At 36.9% G+C, this 20,324-nt stretch overlaps 1 protein-coding gene and 1 pseudogene across 14 annotated transcripts in view; both read left to right on the plus strand.

Annotated features, from left to right (window-relative positions):
- Positions 1-20,324, plus strand: part of Hecw1 (HECT, C2 and WW domain containing E3 ubiquitin protein ligase 1) — a 419,560-nt gene that overhangs the window by 276,881 nt on the left and 122,355 nt on the right. For all 14 annotated transcript variants that reach the window (XM_074065380.1, XM_074065387.1, XM_074065388.1 and 11 more), the window contains one exon: positions 17,761-17,903. In XM_074065380.1, the coding sequence (XP_073921481.1) occupies positions 17,761-17,903 (143 nt within the window). The remainder of the gene's footprint in view (positions 1-17,760; positions 17,904-20,324) is intronic.
- LOC109691547 (E3 ubiquitin-protein ligase Mdm2 pseudogene) lies at positions 10,865-12,240 on the plus strand (annotated as a pseudogene).

Below are 20,324 nucleotides of genomic sequence, written 5' to 3' on the forward strand. Positions count from 1 at the left end.
TTATAGTTTCTTAAAGGACTGTAATATCAATTCTTGTATTTTCATTATCTACATGGTGTTAATATAGTACTATTTCACATAAAATATAGCAACCTTTCAACAATATTATCTGCCTTTAACCACACTTATAACCCTTTATGTTAAAGTTATCATATATGTTACATTTTACATGCATTATAAACCCCACATGATGTTATAATCTTTTATTTAAATAGTATTCAAAGAAATTAACAAGTAAAGTCCTTTATGTTTTCTATTTCTAACACCATTTATTTCTGAAAATCTCAATTTTCCTCTAATATAATTTTGCTTCCACATGAAATTCTTTTCCCCAGCATTGCTTGTGGAGTGAGTGGTGTTAGAGGAAACTAATTCTCTCAGTTGTCATACATCTGAATGTCTTTATTTAATCTCCGTCCTTGGAAGGTACTTTCACTAGATGTAGAATGCTAGGTTCACTGGCATCCCCTACCCCATAATAATATTATTTATTTGACTCCATGAAGTGGTATCTCTCTCCATTTATTTCATTTCTCTCAGCAATGTTATATAGGTTTCAGTATATGAGTATATCTTTTGTCAAGTTTATGCTCAAATGTTTTTTCTTTTTTCATTCTGTTGTAACTGAAATGATTTTTACTTCCTTCCCAATTGTATGTTGCTAATATATAAAACTTTCTACCTCTATCTTGAGTCCTGCAGCTGATGCTAATCTTGAAGCAGTGCAACTGGCTAGAGGTAGCTTCTAGTGCAGTGTTGACCGTGAGATGGTGTTAGATACCAACAACTAAAACATTACCTTATAGTTACCAAACTTCTGCCTCAACAACCTACAGAGTCCAGTGTGGGCATAAATTCATAGGAGTCAGGATTGGACCTGAACATTTAGATACAGCATTTTATACTAATGTATTGTTTGCCCCAGTTATCACATTTAATCACCCCAACAGCATCATAACTACATAAGAATGTGACTTATGAAATTGCTATAACCTGACTGGGAGAAAATTTGAAGGACAGGTTAGGGTAAAAGCCCCATCTGCTTAGTAACAACTAAAGGCCCCTGGCCAAGGCTCATCATGTCCAAGAGATAAGCAGAACTGCCAAATAATTACTATAATCAGCCAGGTCTAAGGAGTGGAACCAAACTCTGATTGGTTTAAAATAAGACCATTAACCTCAGTCCTGATGGATTAGATGTTGAAAGATAATTTAATCAGAAAATGATTGCACTTTTGACCTAGATAAAATAAATATAGTGTCATAAACACAAAAAATCATATTTAAGCAAGAAAAAATGTCACGTAATTTGCACAGCTGATGTTGGTGGTGGGTGTATAAGAAGTGCTAACCAATAACACTATTTCTCCAGTTTAAAGAAAATGATTTTAAGTTCCCTGACACAGACAACCATCCTCTAAGTACAAAATCAATCCTTTTATTGGAAAACCAACTGCTGAACCCTTTATAAGAAGCACTCGTGAGTAGGACACCAAGATAAAGTCATAAGGGACACAACTCCATTTTGCATAGAGTGGGGACTCAAAGCTATGTGCTTCCAGTTCCATAGTGATGCTCGAGGTTCATCCACAGAACCCTGGGCCTGGGAATCAGAAGAACACAGTTTTCAACCTCTAAGGCAGTAAGGTAGAAGTAGAGATTTTGAAAGCAGCAGTAAAACCCAGAGAATAATTAAGAGCTGACTCTTTGAAAACCATTTCTAATCTCTGTGGAGGAGTAGAGGGAGCTGGTGAGGGGTCAGCTTGGTACATCATACATGAGGAGTCAGTGACGAGCCGGAGCTGGCTCATGTGGGCTCACCAGAGTCACTTCTGTGCATCTCTTCCCAGTTCCACGTTTAGTGAAATCAGCCATGATAGGAGTATTTACAACAAGTATATTGGCAAACATTACAAATCAGAGATGGAACTGATGCCTTGTTTACTCATTCAAATGTATTTAACTAAAGACAGATAGTAAAATGATAGCCTGAAGAGCTAGACAGGGGAGATCATGTTGACATGGATTTCCAAGCGTGAAGATTTGAATATAGAACCAGGTTCAAACAGAGCTAAAGAAAGGTCTAGAAACCAGGAAAGATGAGCATCAGGAGTGATAGTACAGTCAGGAGGAGAAAAATCTTAACAAACTTCAGGGTAGCACGCAGTTGTCTTTTTCATATCGAACAACCTGGCCATGTTTATTTTAAAGAGGAAAACAGAATACCACTCATGGGCATATTCCCAAAGGAATATAACTCAGAATACAATAGAGCCACTTGTGCATCCTTGTTTATTGCAGCACTATTCACAATAGATAAACGTATACCTAAATAAGTATACTATCTAATATACACATATATATTTATTCATATACATGTTTATAGAAAGAGAAAGTGAGAGAACATGATTGTAATAGTTGGTCTGTTTGGAGGGGACTGGGAGAGGTGTGAGAGAAAAAAGAATGATAGCAAATAATATCAAAATACGTTGCATCTGTGTATGAAGACAATATGAATGAAATGCACTGAAAGTTGTTGAGTAACAAGGAAGCAGGGTGATAGAGAAAGAGTAAATAATAGAGGGGGTTAATCTGATTAAAGTATGATACAGACATGTATGAAATACTATGGCAAATCCCCACTTATCAGTCAATATGCACTTTAAAAATATGAAGGACAAGAAGGTAAAATAGGTCCTGTCCAGGGGCAGGGGGAGGGTAAATGGAGAGAGTGAAGGAGAGCAAGTATGGTCCATGTACTTTATAAATATGTATGAAAATAGAACAATAAAATCTGTTGAAATTGTTCTAAGGGGGGTGGGGGGAAAGAAAGAGAATGATGGAGGGGATGAGTCTAATTAAGACACATTGTAAACACATATGCAAATGTCACAATGAAATGCCCCTGTACAACTAATGCATGCTAATAAAAATATCTTTTAAAATGATTAAAATAGAAATGGCCAATGGTACTAAGTCATAGAAATGACCAAATCCTGTGGAATCTCCTTCCTTACTCATATAGCAGAAATTCCACTTCAGCTAGGCTCAAGTTTGACTGCAATTCCATCTTTTGGAGACCCCAGTAGCAGGTCTTTGTCTCTATCAATCATGTCCTGCCCAAAGTAAATAACTGTGTCACAATGACAAATCTCAAATCATGTCAGGCTTCACTCCATTTAGCTTTCTCAGATTTTTTTCACTGCTATGGGTTATTAACCTGGAGGAAAGTTAATAAAGGAACATGAATAAAAGCAAATATAACAGGGCACAGTGGCTTCTGCCTGTATTTCCAGCTACTCAGGAGATAAAGATCAGGAAGATTACATTTGAATGCTAACCCAGAAAAAAAATTAGTTAGACACTATTTCAACCTTTTAATAAGCTGGGCATGGTGGCACATGCCTGTGATGATCCTAGCTACATAGAAGGTGTACATGGGATGATCACAGTCCATGCTAGTCCAGGCAAAAATAGTGAGACTCTATTTGAAAAATAACCTAGGCAAAAGGGCTGCAGAGCATGGCTCAAGTGGTAAAGTGCCTGCCAGCAAGCATGAGGCCCTGAGTTCAAAACCCCAGTACCATCCATTAATAGCAAAATAAACAAGTCTTTTCAAAGTTAAAAATATTAAGAAAAATCAATAGATTTCTTATCAACCTATAAATTACTTAAAATTGCAATTTTTAACTACTGCATTCCTATGTTTAAGCTATTGATTTCATGTATTCAAAATTATCACTGTAGAAATGCCATTAATTTAACTAATCTCTGATACTTTCTGCAACTTGGAACTTTTTTATTTTAACATAGAACGAGGGCAGAAAAGATGTTAGATATCTCATAAAAGCTTTCAGCAAACAGGCCTTTAACTGCATCCATCCTAAACTAAGACTGTATCCATCCAAAACTAAGACAATGTTATATGTCAGGAAAGCTTTATTGAATATGAGTATAGTTTAGTGTGTTTGTAAGAGAGACATAGCAGAAGTAATACAGCACAAATTTGGTGATTTACAGAGTGATTAAAAGAATATTATGCATCCTACAGATAATGTGGAAAGTAGAATGTTAAATCCACAGTGATGGAGTCAGCAATAAGCTTTCATACCTAGCTAACATAACTAAGAGAGCATTTGAGTAAATATACTTACCAGAACACACATACACATGCACTTGCACATGTAATTAAATACATAGGTAGGTAGATGAGTGGAACATAGATCGATAGATAGATAGACAGACATGTAAATGCATTACTTAATGAGCAGCCTCAATCCTGTGAGGCAGTACCATAATAAACTTTAAATTTTTTCCAAGCACTGCATTCAGCCATGCTCAAGGGTCTCTTAGTGACACATTGGTCTCATCCTATAACTTTCTGGTCACTTTTGGCTATAAATAATCCAATCAAGTTTAATTTTATATTCAGTTTAATTATCTTTTCTCCCAATCCACTATAGGATTGTGGTTTGGCGATCTTGGAGAAGAAAAAAAAATTGTCTGTTCTTTTTTTTCTTTGTTGTACTTCAACACCACTGAGAAAGGTATATTAGAGAAAGATGTACTAGAGATTCCACTCACCTTTTCTCTTCAAGGATAATGGCCCCATTTGGGAGGCAGAGATGGAGAAAAAGTGAGTCAGAGTTTTTACTTCATAGGCCTCCTGAAAGTGCAGAGAAAAGAAGGGTGTTGACCCCAACTGTTGACTTAATGACCTGAGTTTTCCTGAGGGTACACAAATGCCAAATCTGAGGCCACAGAGCATCCTGTTATAGCCATGTTCACATACAGGAAACCCTTTGAAATATTGATATCCCTTCATGATCCTAAAAACATAGAAAATTCATGTACTACAGCAAGTAAATGATAAGTAAGAAAAATGAAACCATGGAAGGGCTTTAGCAAAAAGTAAGGTGAGGTAAAGTTAATACATAATGTAAGTGACAAAATTCTTGCACATCCAATAGAAGAACTTTGAAACTACCAAGAGAGTTTCCTGATATCAGAGGAGGAATCATAGAGATAGTACCAGCCTAGAAGATATAAAAAACCATGAGGAAAAAACAACCATTTTTTATATCTTTCTTATATTTATTTTTGTTTATCTAATGCATTGGTTTATGATTGCAATTTATAAATCATAATTCTGATAAAAGGCCTTGAACATTTGTGATGGTAAATTCTCTAAGACTTTGTATATTTGAAAATGTCTTCACTTTTATTTCACTCTTGATTGAAAGTTTAGTGGGCATAAACTTCTAGGTTGACAGTTGTTTTTTCCCTCAGTACTTTGAAATATTACTGGACACACCATTTCAGTTTTCTAAACTGTGATTTACATAACATCAGCAAACCATATGCTACATATACAAACACGAATACATATACACACATGAGCAAAGGGGGTGCCATCCATCAAATATGGAAACACTTTATATCTTGCAGATTCCTGTTGTGCATTTGTACAGTGTAAAGTCTTTGAATCAACTAACAATAAAAAGAAATCTGTGTCACTTTGCTTAACCTTTTAGTTAGAACACTAGCACTCCTTGTGAGAACTTTTTCTTACAATTTTCAACATAGAATCCAGTTTCAGAGATACTACAAGTACATGGGTTTAAACAATAACTGCTTGATGTACAATAATTCTACATGCTGTTTCATAAGGTATCCTCATTCTGCTGTTATTTGCCCTACCTTAGATTATTGGATTTGTTTTCTATTACTATATAACAAGTTACTATGAATTTAGACTACTTAATAGTTAGCAGCCACTTTGCTCACAATTCTTTTGGTCAGGGTCTGGGCACACCCCAAGTTCTCTGATCAGAATATCAGGAACTGAAATCAAGGGATTAGCCAACTAGTGTTCTCCTGAAGGGATTTGTCCTGTGAAGTGATTGTTTCCAAGATCATTCAGGTTGTTGGCAGAAGTGAGACCCTTTCTAGTTCTTATCTAGAGACTGTCCTCTGGTCCTTGCTGCCTGGCCCTTTCCATCATCAAAGCCAGCACAGTGATGGAGAAAACTTCCTTGCATACAATCTCTCTCATACTTGGTCTCTCTGACTTCTGAAAGAACCCAGTCTTTTTTCTAAGGGCTTATCTGATTAGATCAGTCCCATCCAGATAATCTCCCTTTTAATTACCTGAAAGTCAGCTGCTCAGTGACCTAATAGTGGTGTGACATTCAACACATTTACAGTTCCTGCCTTCACTGATCAGAGGGGATTGATTATAAGGATGTGTATACCAGAGGATAAGAATCTAGAGAGCCATCCCAGAATTCTTTCTACTACATGTGTTATCTTCCAGTCCTGACCTATGTAGGTGGCCATACTACATACTCAAATGAAGAGTTTATTTTACTTTCTTTTCAGAGCAGTTCATCACTATAATATGATCCTTAGATTTTCTGCCAGAATCATAACTGGTATGACCTATGCACTGAATATATAGTCTAGCATGCAAAGAGAAGATGCTTTTAGTTGACTGTCACCTTGGATTGTATTCTGCTTTTGTGGAAGCATTATCTGAGATAGAATAGAGTTGCCTTGGGAAGTACACATTTATTCATTCCCTCATGTGAATGTGCTTGATACACATCCAACGTGTAGTTTTTGTATGTACGAGCCTTACTAAAAGTAGACACTATGTGTGCATCCTCATGAACTACAGGAAAGGAATGTGATAAGAATTATGGAGGAAATATCAAAGCATCAGAAAGAGCAGCTTCCTTCTTGGTAATTGCCACAGTCAGAAAAAAACTTCACAATAGGAATTTTATTTGAATGGTGTTTTGAAGGATGAGTTTAGTAAGTCAAAAAATTGGAAAAGAATGATGTCTAAACAAATAGTAAGTATGTAAAACTGTGAGGAAAAAATGAGGTCTTCCGAGAATGACTGTCATAAATAAAACTAGAAAGGTAGACAAGAACAAGACATGCCATTAAGAAATTTAAATCTCATTCTGTAAATAATAAGAAATCAGAGGAAGTTATACTGCAAGAGAACAAAATGGTCACATTTATATTTCAAAGACATAACTTTATTAGCAACTGTAAGAGAGGCTGAAAATAGGGAGCCCAGATAGGAGTATTCTCAGAGCTTTATTTGCAGACAATAGAGGCCTAGTCACAATCAAGTTCTTTATGCACAAAAAGAAACACAAACTTTCCAAATGTCACAAATGTGTGAGAGCAGCCTTTACTATGCAAAGCCATTAGAGTGTCAGCAGAATCATCTCTGGCACTTCCTTCCTAAGATAGAGTGAAGCCATACCGTCCTTAGAGGAGCAGGTCTCCTCCTGTACCCAGACTCTCAGGGTACCTCTTCTAAACACAAAATCCTGTTAAGTTGCTAGCAAGGAAAAAATGCTCCTGATTCAGGTACTGTTCTACTAATGGAGTTGTCTATTGTTATCCTTGCCCTCAGCAGCCATATTTTTGACTGTCATCTTGTAATTCAGTGAATAGTGTCACCTGAATTGAAACTCATGTAACCTGAAAAGTTCTAAGGAAGAAGAGCTGCAGTTTGCATGCTCCATTTACTACTTTCCTGTTCTTTCTGCTCCGTAGAGAACATTTACACAGGAAGTTCCAAGCCCAGTCCATTTAATTTTCATTAGTAGCAAATACTGATGTTGGCTGAATAGGGCCAGGAATCCTCTTATAAACAGAGCTGGTATTTTTATTTTCCCTTCTTATATCAAGCTTCAAGAGGGAGGCAAAACTAGATGCTACTTTAACTGCATTTCACAACCTACATCATCTAACAATGTCAAAGGATAAAATGTAACAATTTAGTCTAAAGATTTTAATTGACTTTTTCAATTCTAGAATCTAGCAACATTTCATTCCATAAAACAGAATAAGTGTTCCAATGGGCTAAGTAAAGAGATGGTTTTATAAACAAAGAATGGTTGAAGAAAAGCAGAAACAAAGAACAAAACAGGTTAGTTATTTAAAAGTTAGTTTCCCTGTACCTTACAAGTGGACAAGGAGACAGAACAACATTGATTGGCTAACATCAGGTAACTTTTTATAAGACTTAAAGCAGAGGGAACATCTTTGTCATGCCAGTTGGTATATTTGAGAATATTGGCTGCTATCTTTTTTTCTTCTGATTTCTTGAAAGTCAGATAAAAACTTATTTTCCATTTGACTTTTAGTATATGAGTCATTCCATTTTGACTTTGAACCTGGTTTGTTGAGGTCTACTGCAGAGACTTACTCCAAAACAAAGGCCTCCTGTAGTTTTTATTTAATAATCGGGACCACTTTTATTCCACACTATGAGGCATTTAATCTTGGCATCCATGTCTTCTACTGCTTTAAACTTTAACATGACCCAAACCAAATTAAGTTTTTCTAGCATTTTCAAATTCTTACCCTTTCCTGACCTTCATAAATTTTACTAATGTAACTAAGTGTACTTGTGCCCTCTCAAACTAAAGCATCTTTTCTCATACTGCCACCTCAGTGCCTAAAAGAATACTTTCCAAATCATGTTGCACATTTCTCTGAAATTTCCCAAACCATTTTCTCCTTCTTGTCTTAACTCCTTTTTGTCTTAACTACATTGAGGCAATCTTGGGTCCTTTTATTCACTCTGCTACACCATTAAAGACTTTCTACTGAAGGCACTATCTTCCCTATACCATCTCAAAAATGAAAAATGAAAAAAATCTCCCAGTTACTTGGAAGATGGAGATTAGGTGGATTGAGGTTCAAGACAAGCCCAGGTAGAAAAGTGTTAACGAAACCCCATCTCAACAAATAAGCCAGGTGTGAGCTGTCATCTCAACTATGAGGAAGGCCATAGGTAGGAGGATCATGGTCCAGCCCATCCAGGGTAAATAAGGGAGACCCTATCTAAAAAATAACAAAAGCAAAAAGGGCTAGGACATGGTTCAAGTGTGGAAAGCCTGACTGGCTGGCAAGCAGGAGTTCAAACCTCAGTTTAGCCAAAAAAAAAAAATCATAACAAGTTTATTGTCATATAAAATACAGATCACAATGTGGGAGCTTCAAGCCAAGTAGTAACAAGCTCCCTTGCAGCAGTTACAGCACAATCTATAAAGAAGGAAGTATTTTCACATTACTTTGTGATTGGCTATCATATATTTTTTCATAGTTTTCTTTTTTTCCACCATTTATCCAAATATTCATTTTTTTTATTATTGTTGTGCTGGGTGGGGATGCATTGTAGCATTTACAAAGGTTCTTACAATGTGCAAATATATCATACTTGAATTCACCCCCTCCACTGCCCTCTTTCCTCCCTTCTCTCCTGATTCCTGGTACAGTTTCAACAGGTATCATTTTCGCATTTACATACATGTGCATGCATTATTTGTACCATATTTGTCCTCCTTTCCCTTCCTCCTCCCCTCTCTCCCCTCCCACTGGTGCCAACACCCCAACACACACCCTGGGCAGAACTTGATCTGTCCTCCTGTTCTCTGATTTTGTAGAAGAAAAAGCATAAAAGATAATAAGAGAAACATGGCATTTTTGCCAGTTTGAGATAAAGATGACTACACAGGGAGATTCCTTGTGTTGCTTCCAAGCATATACGTATTATAATCCTAATCGGTTCAACAGTACCAGTCCTCTTCACTCCTCCCTAGTCCCCTTCCCAACTGGTTTAATTTCATTGAATCATGCTGACAAGAACCTAAAGCTTATATTTTGTGTTTATGATCAGAAATAGCATTTTGGAGAAATAAGAATGACTTAAGTTTTGGCTATGTGGTAATAGATAGTTTGCCTTAGGATATATCTAAACTGTGGCCTTCATCTTTATTTTCCTTTAATAATAGATAGGACCTACAGTCTTTCAGATGATCAAGGTCTACATAAATTACTGACAGTTTCCTTGATCTCAGATCTTGAAGATGTTCATTTTCTTTCATCACTAGCCATCCATTCCAACATTATGCCTAGTTTTCTCAAGCTATCACAAGCTCTCTAGTTCTCTCCTTATACTCTTCTGTCCTTCTATACCCAAGCCTCTATTACCACCACTCTCTTACTTGATTACTTTGAGGCATTCAGTCATTCAGCTTCTCTTCATTTCTAGCTGTCTCTCCTCCCAAGTGAACTCAACTTTGGGAATCCAATCTTAGGATCTTCTCCCACATGACTGCATTTAACCAGTTCACAAATCTGTCATCCTTTCCTCCTTGCCTGCCAGGTCTCACCTGATCTGCCTCCTCCAGCCTTATCCTATCTATGGGCCATTTCCTCAGCCCTACCATAGTGAATTCTCCATAATGCAAATCTGAGAGTGTAATTTGCATGATTCAGATTTTCCTGCCACTCCCAGAAGGCTTTGGTTTAAATCTAAGATCCGCCAAGAGGCTGTTCATGGTCTGAGTCCAGCATATTCAGTTTCACCTCCCAATACAATCCTCCATTATGACCCAGACATAGTCAACCTCCCACAATTCCCAAAGAAACCCATGCCCTGTCCATGGCACGCCAGTCCTAACATCTTCCTGGAAAACTGAAGATAGTTTATATTAGTAGTTATCAACAAAGGGTGATTTTGTCCTGTGGGGGACAGGCATAGCCTCATTTTGGCTGTCATGTCTAGGGAGGTATTGTTAGCTCCTAATGAGTGGGGACTCACTACAACTCACTGCCATTAATAAGAACGCAGCAAGTAAGTTACTGGAATGAACATCAAGCCCCTGGATGACAGGCCTCTCTGTGGCCTATGTGGCTGTGTACAACTGGAATGAAGATGGCACAGGGAGACACCTAAGGACACCCTCGTCCCTGTGACTTAGGTACTGCCCTTTCTGCCATCAGGAGCCTAGTTCCTCTTCCTGTATGGACTTAGTGCATTGGAGCTCCCCAGTAACCTAAGCCCTGAGTAGAACAGTCACCAGGTTTCTGCATGCCCTATGAAGGGAACTGGGAACTGAGAGGGACCACTTTCAGATGTAAAAAAGAACCCACATGGTGAGGAACAGGGAAATGTACAACACCAACATGTGTACAGATGGTCTGTAAGCACCTCACAGATTCTAGCTTAAGAACAAGAGACCCAGCCTGGTGCCGGTGGCTCACACCTGTAATCCTAGCTACTCAAGAGGCAGAGATCAGGAGGATCACAGTTCGAAGCCACCCCGGGCAAATAGTTCACAAGACCCTATCTCGAAAAAACCCTATCACACAAAATTGGGCTGGTGGAATGGCTCAAGGTAAAGGCCCTGTGTTCAAGCCCCAGTACCACAAAAAAAAAAAAAGAAGAAAAAAGAACAAGAGACCCCATTTAGACCAAACCTATTGCTTAAAAGTTGCTAAAGATACACTGTGAAGTGGTTGTATTTTAGTGTATGGTGTCCAGGCAATTGTATGAAGAGAAGCAACAACATACTATATATTGCCCAAACGAGCTTTTAGAAAATTTGCTTAGAGTGCCAAGTTTCTGTGTGAAAGAACACAGTAAAATACAATTATCTGTAGAAATGTGGTAGTCGTCAACCGGCAGGAATCATCAGCTTCAGTTACATTTGTGAGTGAGAGCAAGTATCACCTTGAAGGTGGGAGTGATCAAAAAGAGCCTCGTGCAAGAGCCGTAGGAAGAGAAAACTTCATCTTGAAATTTGCTTTCTAGACCTCATCTAAAAGGAGAACAATTAGTGTGACAAAAGAAAATTCAGATGAGTTATCTGATTAATAGCAATGAAAGCACCACACGCTTGATAGGATTTCCCTTTTATTTGATGAAAGCCTGTGTGAATAAGGGAGAAAGGTCCTAAAAGAAGCAATAATAGTGAATCAGTAGAGACTCCATCAAATCTGGATCTTGATTATGGTAAATGAACATTCAGGTGGATGCCTCTTTAGCCTCAGATCCCCAAGACTTTGAAGTTTAATGTCTCTATTCAAAAGATTACACCTCTACTGGAGGACAAGAAGCTGAGGTGAAGATGACGAAGTATTTTGAGTTGCTGTGTTATCAAGCTGGGTGCAGTGACATGCATTTATTTGAAGAAGACCCCGAAATTCTCAAAGCTGACTATTAGAAGTGTAGTTCCAAATGAGTCTTCCCTCTACCACATTGCAACGGATGTTGGGCCCTTCATGAGAATTGGCTGCCTGAAGATACAGGGAAAAATAATGGGGAAATCCCTGAGAAAGCCCAAGACAACAAAAGAAAACACAAACAGAAGAGGAGTTTGATGTTCCTGACTGTATTTAAAATAAACAGTGACAAAAAAAAATAACAAAATGGTAGTAAATGATTCTAAAGGGTCATGTGTTGAAGAAAATAATGATAAAAATCACACAAGCCTTCCAATTACAACAAAGTGAGGACTAATAGCATTACTTACAGCAACAAAGAAAATGTCAAAGACTTTGAGAAGAAGCACAAGACAAAGAATAAAATATAGCATCTCGATGATCCCTAAATGCCTTTAACCTTGTATGATTCGCCAAAGTTGACCTAAAAATGGTTGTATTTGTCCATGGAAAATCAGGACATCTTATGTCATGCTTCACATGTGCAAAGAAGCTAAAGAAAAGAAATAAACCCTGCCCAGTATGTAACAGCCAATTCAAATGATTGTGCTGATTTCAACTAGTTGACCTGTCTAAAAGTTTAGACATCATGGAACTTATTTACGTATACCAAATAAGAAAGTGTCTGAGATTTCTTCACTTTAGTATAATTAACCTACTCTGGGAGGGGAATAGTGAATACCTACTTCCTTTAGGAAAATTTCGCTTCTGGTTTATATTTTTATATTTGGATTTTAACATAATTTGAACTATATATATATAGCTCCATCTTTTACCCCATCCTTCATCTTTTAGACAATTTCTATTTATCTTAAATGTAAAAATGTAGAAGTATCTGATTTTTAAAATATATGTAGGACATTCAAATATAACTTATTTAATTCTTTTTATATAAGAAGAAAAAGTATATGTGAAAATTTTGATATTTTTAGTTACCCTTAAATCCTCCAATCCTTAGTTTCTATTCTCTTTCAGAATCTCTTAAAAATATTCTTTCCATATAAAAAAGAAGTCAGTGGTTATATTTGGTGCTATATAAATAAAAATGTGCTTATTCTCCAGCCTCTGGTATGCACAGTAAGGGATAAGTGGTGATGATATTGTCAATTGAGAATAGCCATCCTTTATCCATAAGACAATTTTTAAAGGCTTCCTAGTAAAATATGAAGCTGTCCTGGGAGTCTAACCTGATAGCAGGCCCTTTTTGACATGTAATTTCTGTACTTAATGGAATCCGTTGTTTCCCCTAAATTGAAAAACAAAAATACTTTAAGTACCTTCTTTGGATGGGTCCCATGGTTCCTGGTAATCACCTACATTTAAACCTTTGCTTATGGCCAGTTTTAGAAAACAGTAAACTCAGAAAGATAAATTTAAAAATTTGATAAACAGAACTGTTCATTTGAAAAATTTCTGGAAAGACTGTAACTCACTCTAAATTATCCAGAAATTATATATCACTGTCCTTCCAGAAAGACAGGGTCAGAACATGAGATTCTAAAATAATCTCTTAAACTGTATAGCTTAACTTTTTATACTTAAATATGAATCTAGAATGATACTGAAAATAACCACTTTGATTTAAGGCCATTTTTTCCCATTTGTGACAGTTATTTATACTTAGGTAGGACAATAAAATAACTGGATGATAATTTTAGAATAGAACTGAGGGATAATTTTGCACAGCAACTTTGTGTACCAGTTAATTAACAGTAAACTTTTGGTTTAAACTTCAAAAACCAAAGCCACAGAACACATGACTTACCCATGACTACAGATCTAATTAGGAAATAAATGGCTGAAGGAACCAGTACTTTAGCTTTTGTGGTTCTCAAATATAATAAAGCTTTAGTTTGGAATTTATAATACTGCAACTGAAACTAAGAATCCATTCTTTCTGAGGAGAATTGTTGGTATAAATGAGACTATGAATGATGTATACTGAGGATATATGTATAACATGGTTATGCTATTTACACAATATTCAACTCTGTGCAAACACAGTCTCATTCTACACATTTGTGGATTACTAGAGAAAAGGTGAGATCAAAAAGAATTAACCTAGAAGGTAACACACATGCACAGGAAATTTGGAGGCTACTTAAAAAGCTAGACATTGATCTACCATTTGATCCAGCAATACCACTCTTGGGGATATACCCAAAAGACTGTGACACAGGTTACTCCAGAGGCACCTGCACACCCATGTTTATTGCGGCACTATTCACAATAGCCAAGTTATGGAAACAGCCAAGATGCCCCACCACTGACGAATGGATTAAGAAAATGTGGTATCTATACACAATGGAATTTTATGCAGCCATGAAGAAGAACGAAATGTTATCATTCACTGGTAAATGGATGGAATTGGAGAACATCATTCTGAGTGAGGTTAGCCTGGCCCAAAACACCAAAAATCATATGTTCTCCCTCATATGTGGACATTAGATCAAGGGCAAACACAACAATGGGATTGGACTTTGAGCACATGATAAAAGCGAGAGCACACAAGGGAGGGGTGAGGATAGGTAAGACACCTAAAAATTAGCTAGCATTTGTTGCCCTTAACCCAGAGAAACTAAAGCAGATACCTTAAAAGCAACTGAAGCCAATAAGAAAAGGGGACCAAGGAACTAGAGAAAAGGTTAGATCAAAAAGAATTAACCTAGAAGGTAACATACACACACAGGAAATCAATGTGAGTCAATGCCCTGTATAGCTATTCTTATCTCAACCAGCAAAAACCCTTGTTCCTTCCTATTATTGCTTATACTCTCTCTATAACAAAATTAGAAATAAGGGCAAAATAGTTTCTGTTAGGCATTGAGGGGTGGGGGGGAGAGGGAGGGGGTGGAGTGGGTGGTAAGGGAGGGGGTGGGGGCAGGGGGGAGAAATGACCCAAGCCTTGTATGCACATATGAATAATAAAATAAAATAAAATAAAAAGAATTCAGTAGTTGCCACTGAGTTTCAGAGTGCAATTTGATAGGCTCACTTCAGTGTCCCATGCAGGCTGCTCTAGGTGGAAATAATGAAAGCAATTGTGTTTTTCATTAGTGTTCATTACAGGAAGTACAGAAAATATATAAAAAGAATATTGGGATAGACATTCTTGTTTGTAAAACTATTACTACTAAAATTTGTTGTATTTATTTTCAGTCTTTTTTCTATTCAGATAATAAACATTATAGTATTATGATTATAAGTTATATGTTTTATGTGCCCTGCTCTTGTCATATAACACTGTGAAACAAGCATCTTCCACCTTATCATTTAATGTGTTATGATTATATTATGTGTTATATTATGAAAATTTATAACATAAACAATTCTAATAAATGCATAGACTACAATGTATCTAACCTATCATTTGGAATTTAGTTTAAAAGATACATAATACACTTCAGAATGTAATGTTGGACTGAAATTATAGATGTTTTAAGGACCTGGCATGAGACAGCTCTATTCTCACTTAGGCAGACCTTAGGGTAGCACCCACATCTAAATTTGATCTTCAAATTTGGTATGCCCATAATTCAGTTTTATCAGTACCAGAAATGATTAGTTTTTAGGAATTGGATAGGCGTTAATTAAAACTAATTTGTAATGTAATTAGAAGTACCACAAGCTATACATAGAAAGACAAATATCATATGATCTTTTGGGATCTAAAAAAGTTGATTTCATAGTGTAAATTACCAAAACCTTGTTACCAAAGGCTGGAGAGAATAAGGAGCATGGAAGAGATAGAGAAAGGCTAATCAATGGGTGCTAAGTTACAGTTAGGAGAATAAGTTCTGCTGTTCTAATGCATGATAAGGCAATTGTTAACAATGATGACATATACCTCAAAAAAGCTAGAAGAGGGCTGGCAGAGTGGCTCAAGTGGTAAGCACATGCCAAGCAAGCATGAGGCCCTGCGTTCAAACCCTTGCACCACCAAAAAAAATATGAAAAACTTAGAAGAAAAGATGTTAAATGTTTCACAGCAAAGAAAAGATAAATATTTGAGGAGATAAATGTTTACCCTGGTTTGAAGATTATGAAATATGTACATTTATTGAAACATCATATAGTATCCCATAAATATGTACAATTTTATGTCAATTTTTAAATGTATTTTAAAACATAAATTAGACCACATGGAGAGCATGGAAGTCATGAGAACTGTTTACCAAATATTTCTTCTCTCTACCTCCATGACATACTGTAGAGTCATCCTTTCTGTTCCCTGAGGTTGGTTGGGGCATGGGCCTAGCTCCAATTTGGAGCTATGTTTAGAAGAGAATATGTTTTTGCAAGACAAGACTCTCTTGAGTGCTCTTTGCCTCTGGTGTGACTAGCAATGAGCAAAAAAACAAAAAATCTAATTTTATCATCTTGTCACTGAAACTTGGAAGTTGGTTATTACTGTAGCATGCTCATCCTGACTGCAACAGGGGAGATATTAACTTTTACATGTCCAGAATATTTTACCACTGTAAGTAGAAATCAGCCAGGGTTAAAAGATTGCTGTTAGGAATTAATAAAAATGAAATAATTATATTTTTTAGCTGTTTGACAGCCATTGGTTAAGGGTACTGTTAGGTTCAATGCTAATTAAGACTTCTCCTCCCAAGTAGACCAGGCTGAGCAATGCCAAAATTTGTTATCTTGAGCCCCTTTCTACACTTTGATTGATGACCAGGCCAACTTCTGCTGGTCACAGTCTGTAATTATCATTGCTTTCATTTTAAAGTGCATACCACGTTTTAAACAAATGAGCAGTATAAACTCAAATGAAATAAAATCTAAAAGATCTGATTCCTCTCCTCTTCTACCAGTCACACCCAAGTTCACAGTTTGGAGCCTACTCCTCCAGGCATTTTCTCTACAGTTCAAAATACAAATGGAATCCCACTCTTCATATTCTTTTGTGCTTTGCTTTTTTCATTTAGTTTATCAGATGTCTTTCCATGTCAGTGCATATTGACTTACCTGCTTCTTTTTAATGACAGCAGAGTTTTCTGTTTCAAAGATTGACCATATTTCATTTACCCAGTTTCCTAGTGATAGATAGACAAGTGGGTTTTTGTTAAAAAAAAAATGGTCTTTTGTTATTGTTAGTAATGCTCCAGTGAGCACCTTACAAAATATATTTTTTGTACACTTGCATGAGTTAATCCAGAAGGAAAACTCCTATAATTTCTTGAAGGAATTTGCAATTTTAATGCCAATAAATATTAACAATTCCCTTCCCAAAGGTTAAGTCAATTTATATTCCTACCAATATAGAGTGAAAGTTCTTATCTTTTCCCACTCTCAAGAATATCAGGAATTATAAAATGTTTTCAAATCTCTGTCATTATAATCTTGAAATAATATGAGACTTTGTTAATTTAAAGTGCATTTCCTTAATTATAGATGAATTTGTGCTTAATCTTTCTTCAAGTATGATAACTGTAGTGAAGTACAGGAAGCCTGGGTAATCTTCTCTCTCTTTAATTTATGCTGATTTTATTATTTGAATCTCAAAGAATAACCCTACTTTTAAGCCCTGAGGGATCATGTCATTGTTATCCCTCATTTGCTGAATAAATAAAGCTTATAGTATTTCTAAGATCTTAATATAAATATTGCAGCTGGGGTTTTTTACAATGACGTCTTCCAGGCAGATGGCATGAGAATTGGCCAACCTTAGAACCTCTCTGTTATTTGATGTGACATATTCTTTCATTGCAGCAATTCAGTTTCGTTTCCTTGCCCACTGATGTGCTGGAAATTGAGGTGAAAGACAAGTTTGCCAAAAGCCGTCCCATCATCAAGCGCTTCCTGGGAAAGCTGTCGATGCCTGTCCAGAGACTCCTGGAGAGACATGCCATAGGGTAAACCTGCGACGGGATCTCAATATTACTGGAGTTCAGTCAACAGGCCATGCTCTAAAGATGCCTAGAAACTGCAATAATATGGGCTTATTGAAAGTCAAACTAAAATGGTGTTGCATTTCTTTGGCTTCTCCCATTAATTGTGATTGCCTGAGACACAATATGCAATTAAACAAATTCTTCCCTTATCTGTTATTTATGTACCACTGGTTACATATTGAAAGAGAGTAGAAAATCCCAAGACAGTACTAAAATGAACCATCAATGAGGCATTTTTCTGAATAGACAAATATTAAAGTTTGTTTTTACTGTGAAGCATATTATTGTACTCATATGCCTGTCTTGTGGGTAGGATTTAATCACGTGACATTTCCATAGCAACATGAAATGCTAGGTTTCTTGGATAGAGTAGCTCAGAAGATGCTAGGCTTTACAGAAAATGTTAGATAATGGATGAAATTTTGAAAGTGTCCATTCTCATAGAATGACAGCAATTATGCTGCTTGCAGAATTCAATTGTACATGACAGTATGCTTCTGTGTTTTGGATCTTTTATATTCATATCCATTTATGGTTCTCACTAAAATGTGCTATGACCGCATGAACTCCTTATTATATACCATATATATTTCCTTAGGTAACAGCAACTATGTTTGAAAATACTATGAAAATTCATTTGGCTATAAACCTATGCTTTAATATAATATAGTCTTTGAAGTAATACAAAAAAAAAGAAAAATTATACAGAATTATCAAGTGTTTAAGTTAAAAGTTCTTTAGATTTTCAGAAGGAGTTTGCTATCATTAATGATTATCATAAGGATATTTAACTGGAATTTTATAGCATGTGTGTAGCTATGTACACATAGACATGCCATTAACTCTCAAACCAAAGGGAGCTGACATTAGTGGAGTTACAGCCATGTGTCAGCCACAGTGTTTGTACTTACCATTCAAGGTTATGAGGATTAAACAAACAAAACATGTACATAAAGAGCCTAACACAGTCACTGGCACATAGTAGGAACTCAAAAGGGAATGATATTCCCTGTGATCTTTGTTATTTCATTTAGTTCAACACTTCTGTGACTCAGGCATTATCATCCCTCCATATGAAGAAATGAGACTTAGACAGGATAATAACCTAAGCACAAGGCTTGTGAGTAGTGGAGATGCAGTCACTCTCTAAAGACCAAGTGTAGCCTTCTGACAAGAGACTCATCTCATCAGGGGCCGTAGGACTGATTCTCCAGTGAGTCATTGGCCACACTTTTCATTTCTCTCTTTTTTTTTTTTCCTGACATGCTGTATGCTCTCATACTGCTGACTCCTCTGCCAGGGGAATGGGCTAGAGGACAAAAGAAGGGATTTGGTAGATTCTTGATACCTCAGTACTGAACACACTGCTGCCTAGCATGCATTATATAGTCAGTTAGTACCTGTTGAACTGAACTCTCTCTGGGTCACTACAGCCACAGAGAGGACCCATCTGCTCTGCCACATTGAATACTTTTCATCAGCCAAAACTGCTGCCTCATTTCTTTTTGTCATTGTCCTACCCTCCCAGTTTCCTGCTATGGAATGGAACATCCCTAGGTGGTGAAAGCAAGCAACTGAGGTAGAAAAGGGCCTCCCTTAACCTGAACAATGTTAGCTCCATTTTTCTACTGTTTTTGCCACCCAATGGGGGAAAAAAGAGAAACATAGATGAGTGTAATTCCTCTCTAAAAGGAAGCAACAGTAAACTTTGATGAAATCACTCACTGCCCTTTGGAGGCCAGGGAAAGCCACTCCTTCTCCAAAACCTGCTGCTTCCCATCACTCCTTAAGGCCACTTCTGCAGTGCTGCCCATTCTGGAGATGTCCCAATGAAGTTAAGAGCGGGGTAATTATTTGGCCTTGACCATGACAGAAAGCCAGAGTATATAAATTGTAAAAGTGAATCCGCCATGCCACAACTTCCCTCTCCCTCAGCAAAAGCACTCCTAAACCCATTGTTTTGGGGAGCTTTTTCTCTACCTGCACTACTGTCTCCCTGCCTTCAGATATTTGCACCTGCCACATCCCTTGGACAAAGCTTTTTAAAGGCAAGATCTATGTAGTATATACTTTTTGTTGTGCACTGGGGTTTGAACTCCAAGCCTGATGCTTACTGCTTAAGCTGCTCACCAGCCATTTTTTTGTGATGAGTTTTTTCAAGATAGGATCTCACAAACTATTTGCCCTGTGCTGACTTCAAACCGCAATCCTCCTGATCTCTGCCTCCTGAATAGCCAGGATTGCAGGTATGAGATACCAGTGACCAGCTGTAGTACACACTTTGTGTCAACTGAATACTTCTTACATGGCAGGGTCTTTAAAAATATTTGTTGATTGAGTGACTGGAAGCAAAGCAAAGTATATGCAAAGCATAATAAATTT

The sequence above is a fragment of the Castor canadensis genome, chromosome 2, assembly GCF_047511655.1.
Source record: "Castor canadensis chromosome 2, mCasCan1.hap1v2, whole genome shotgun sequence".
Taxonomy (NCBI): domain Eukaryota; kingdom Metazoa; phylum Chordata; class Mammalia; order Rodentia; family Castoridae; genus Castor; species Castor canadensis.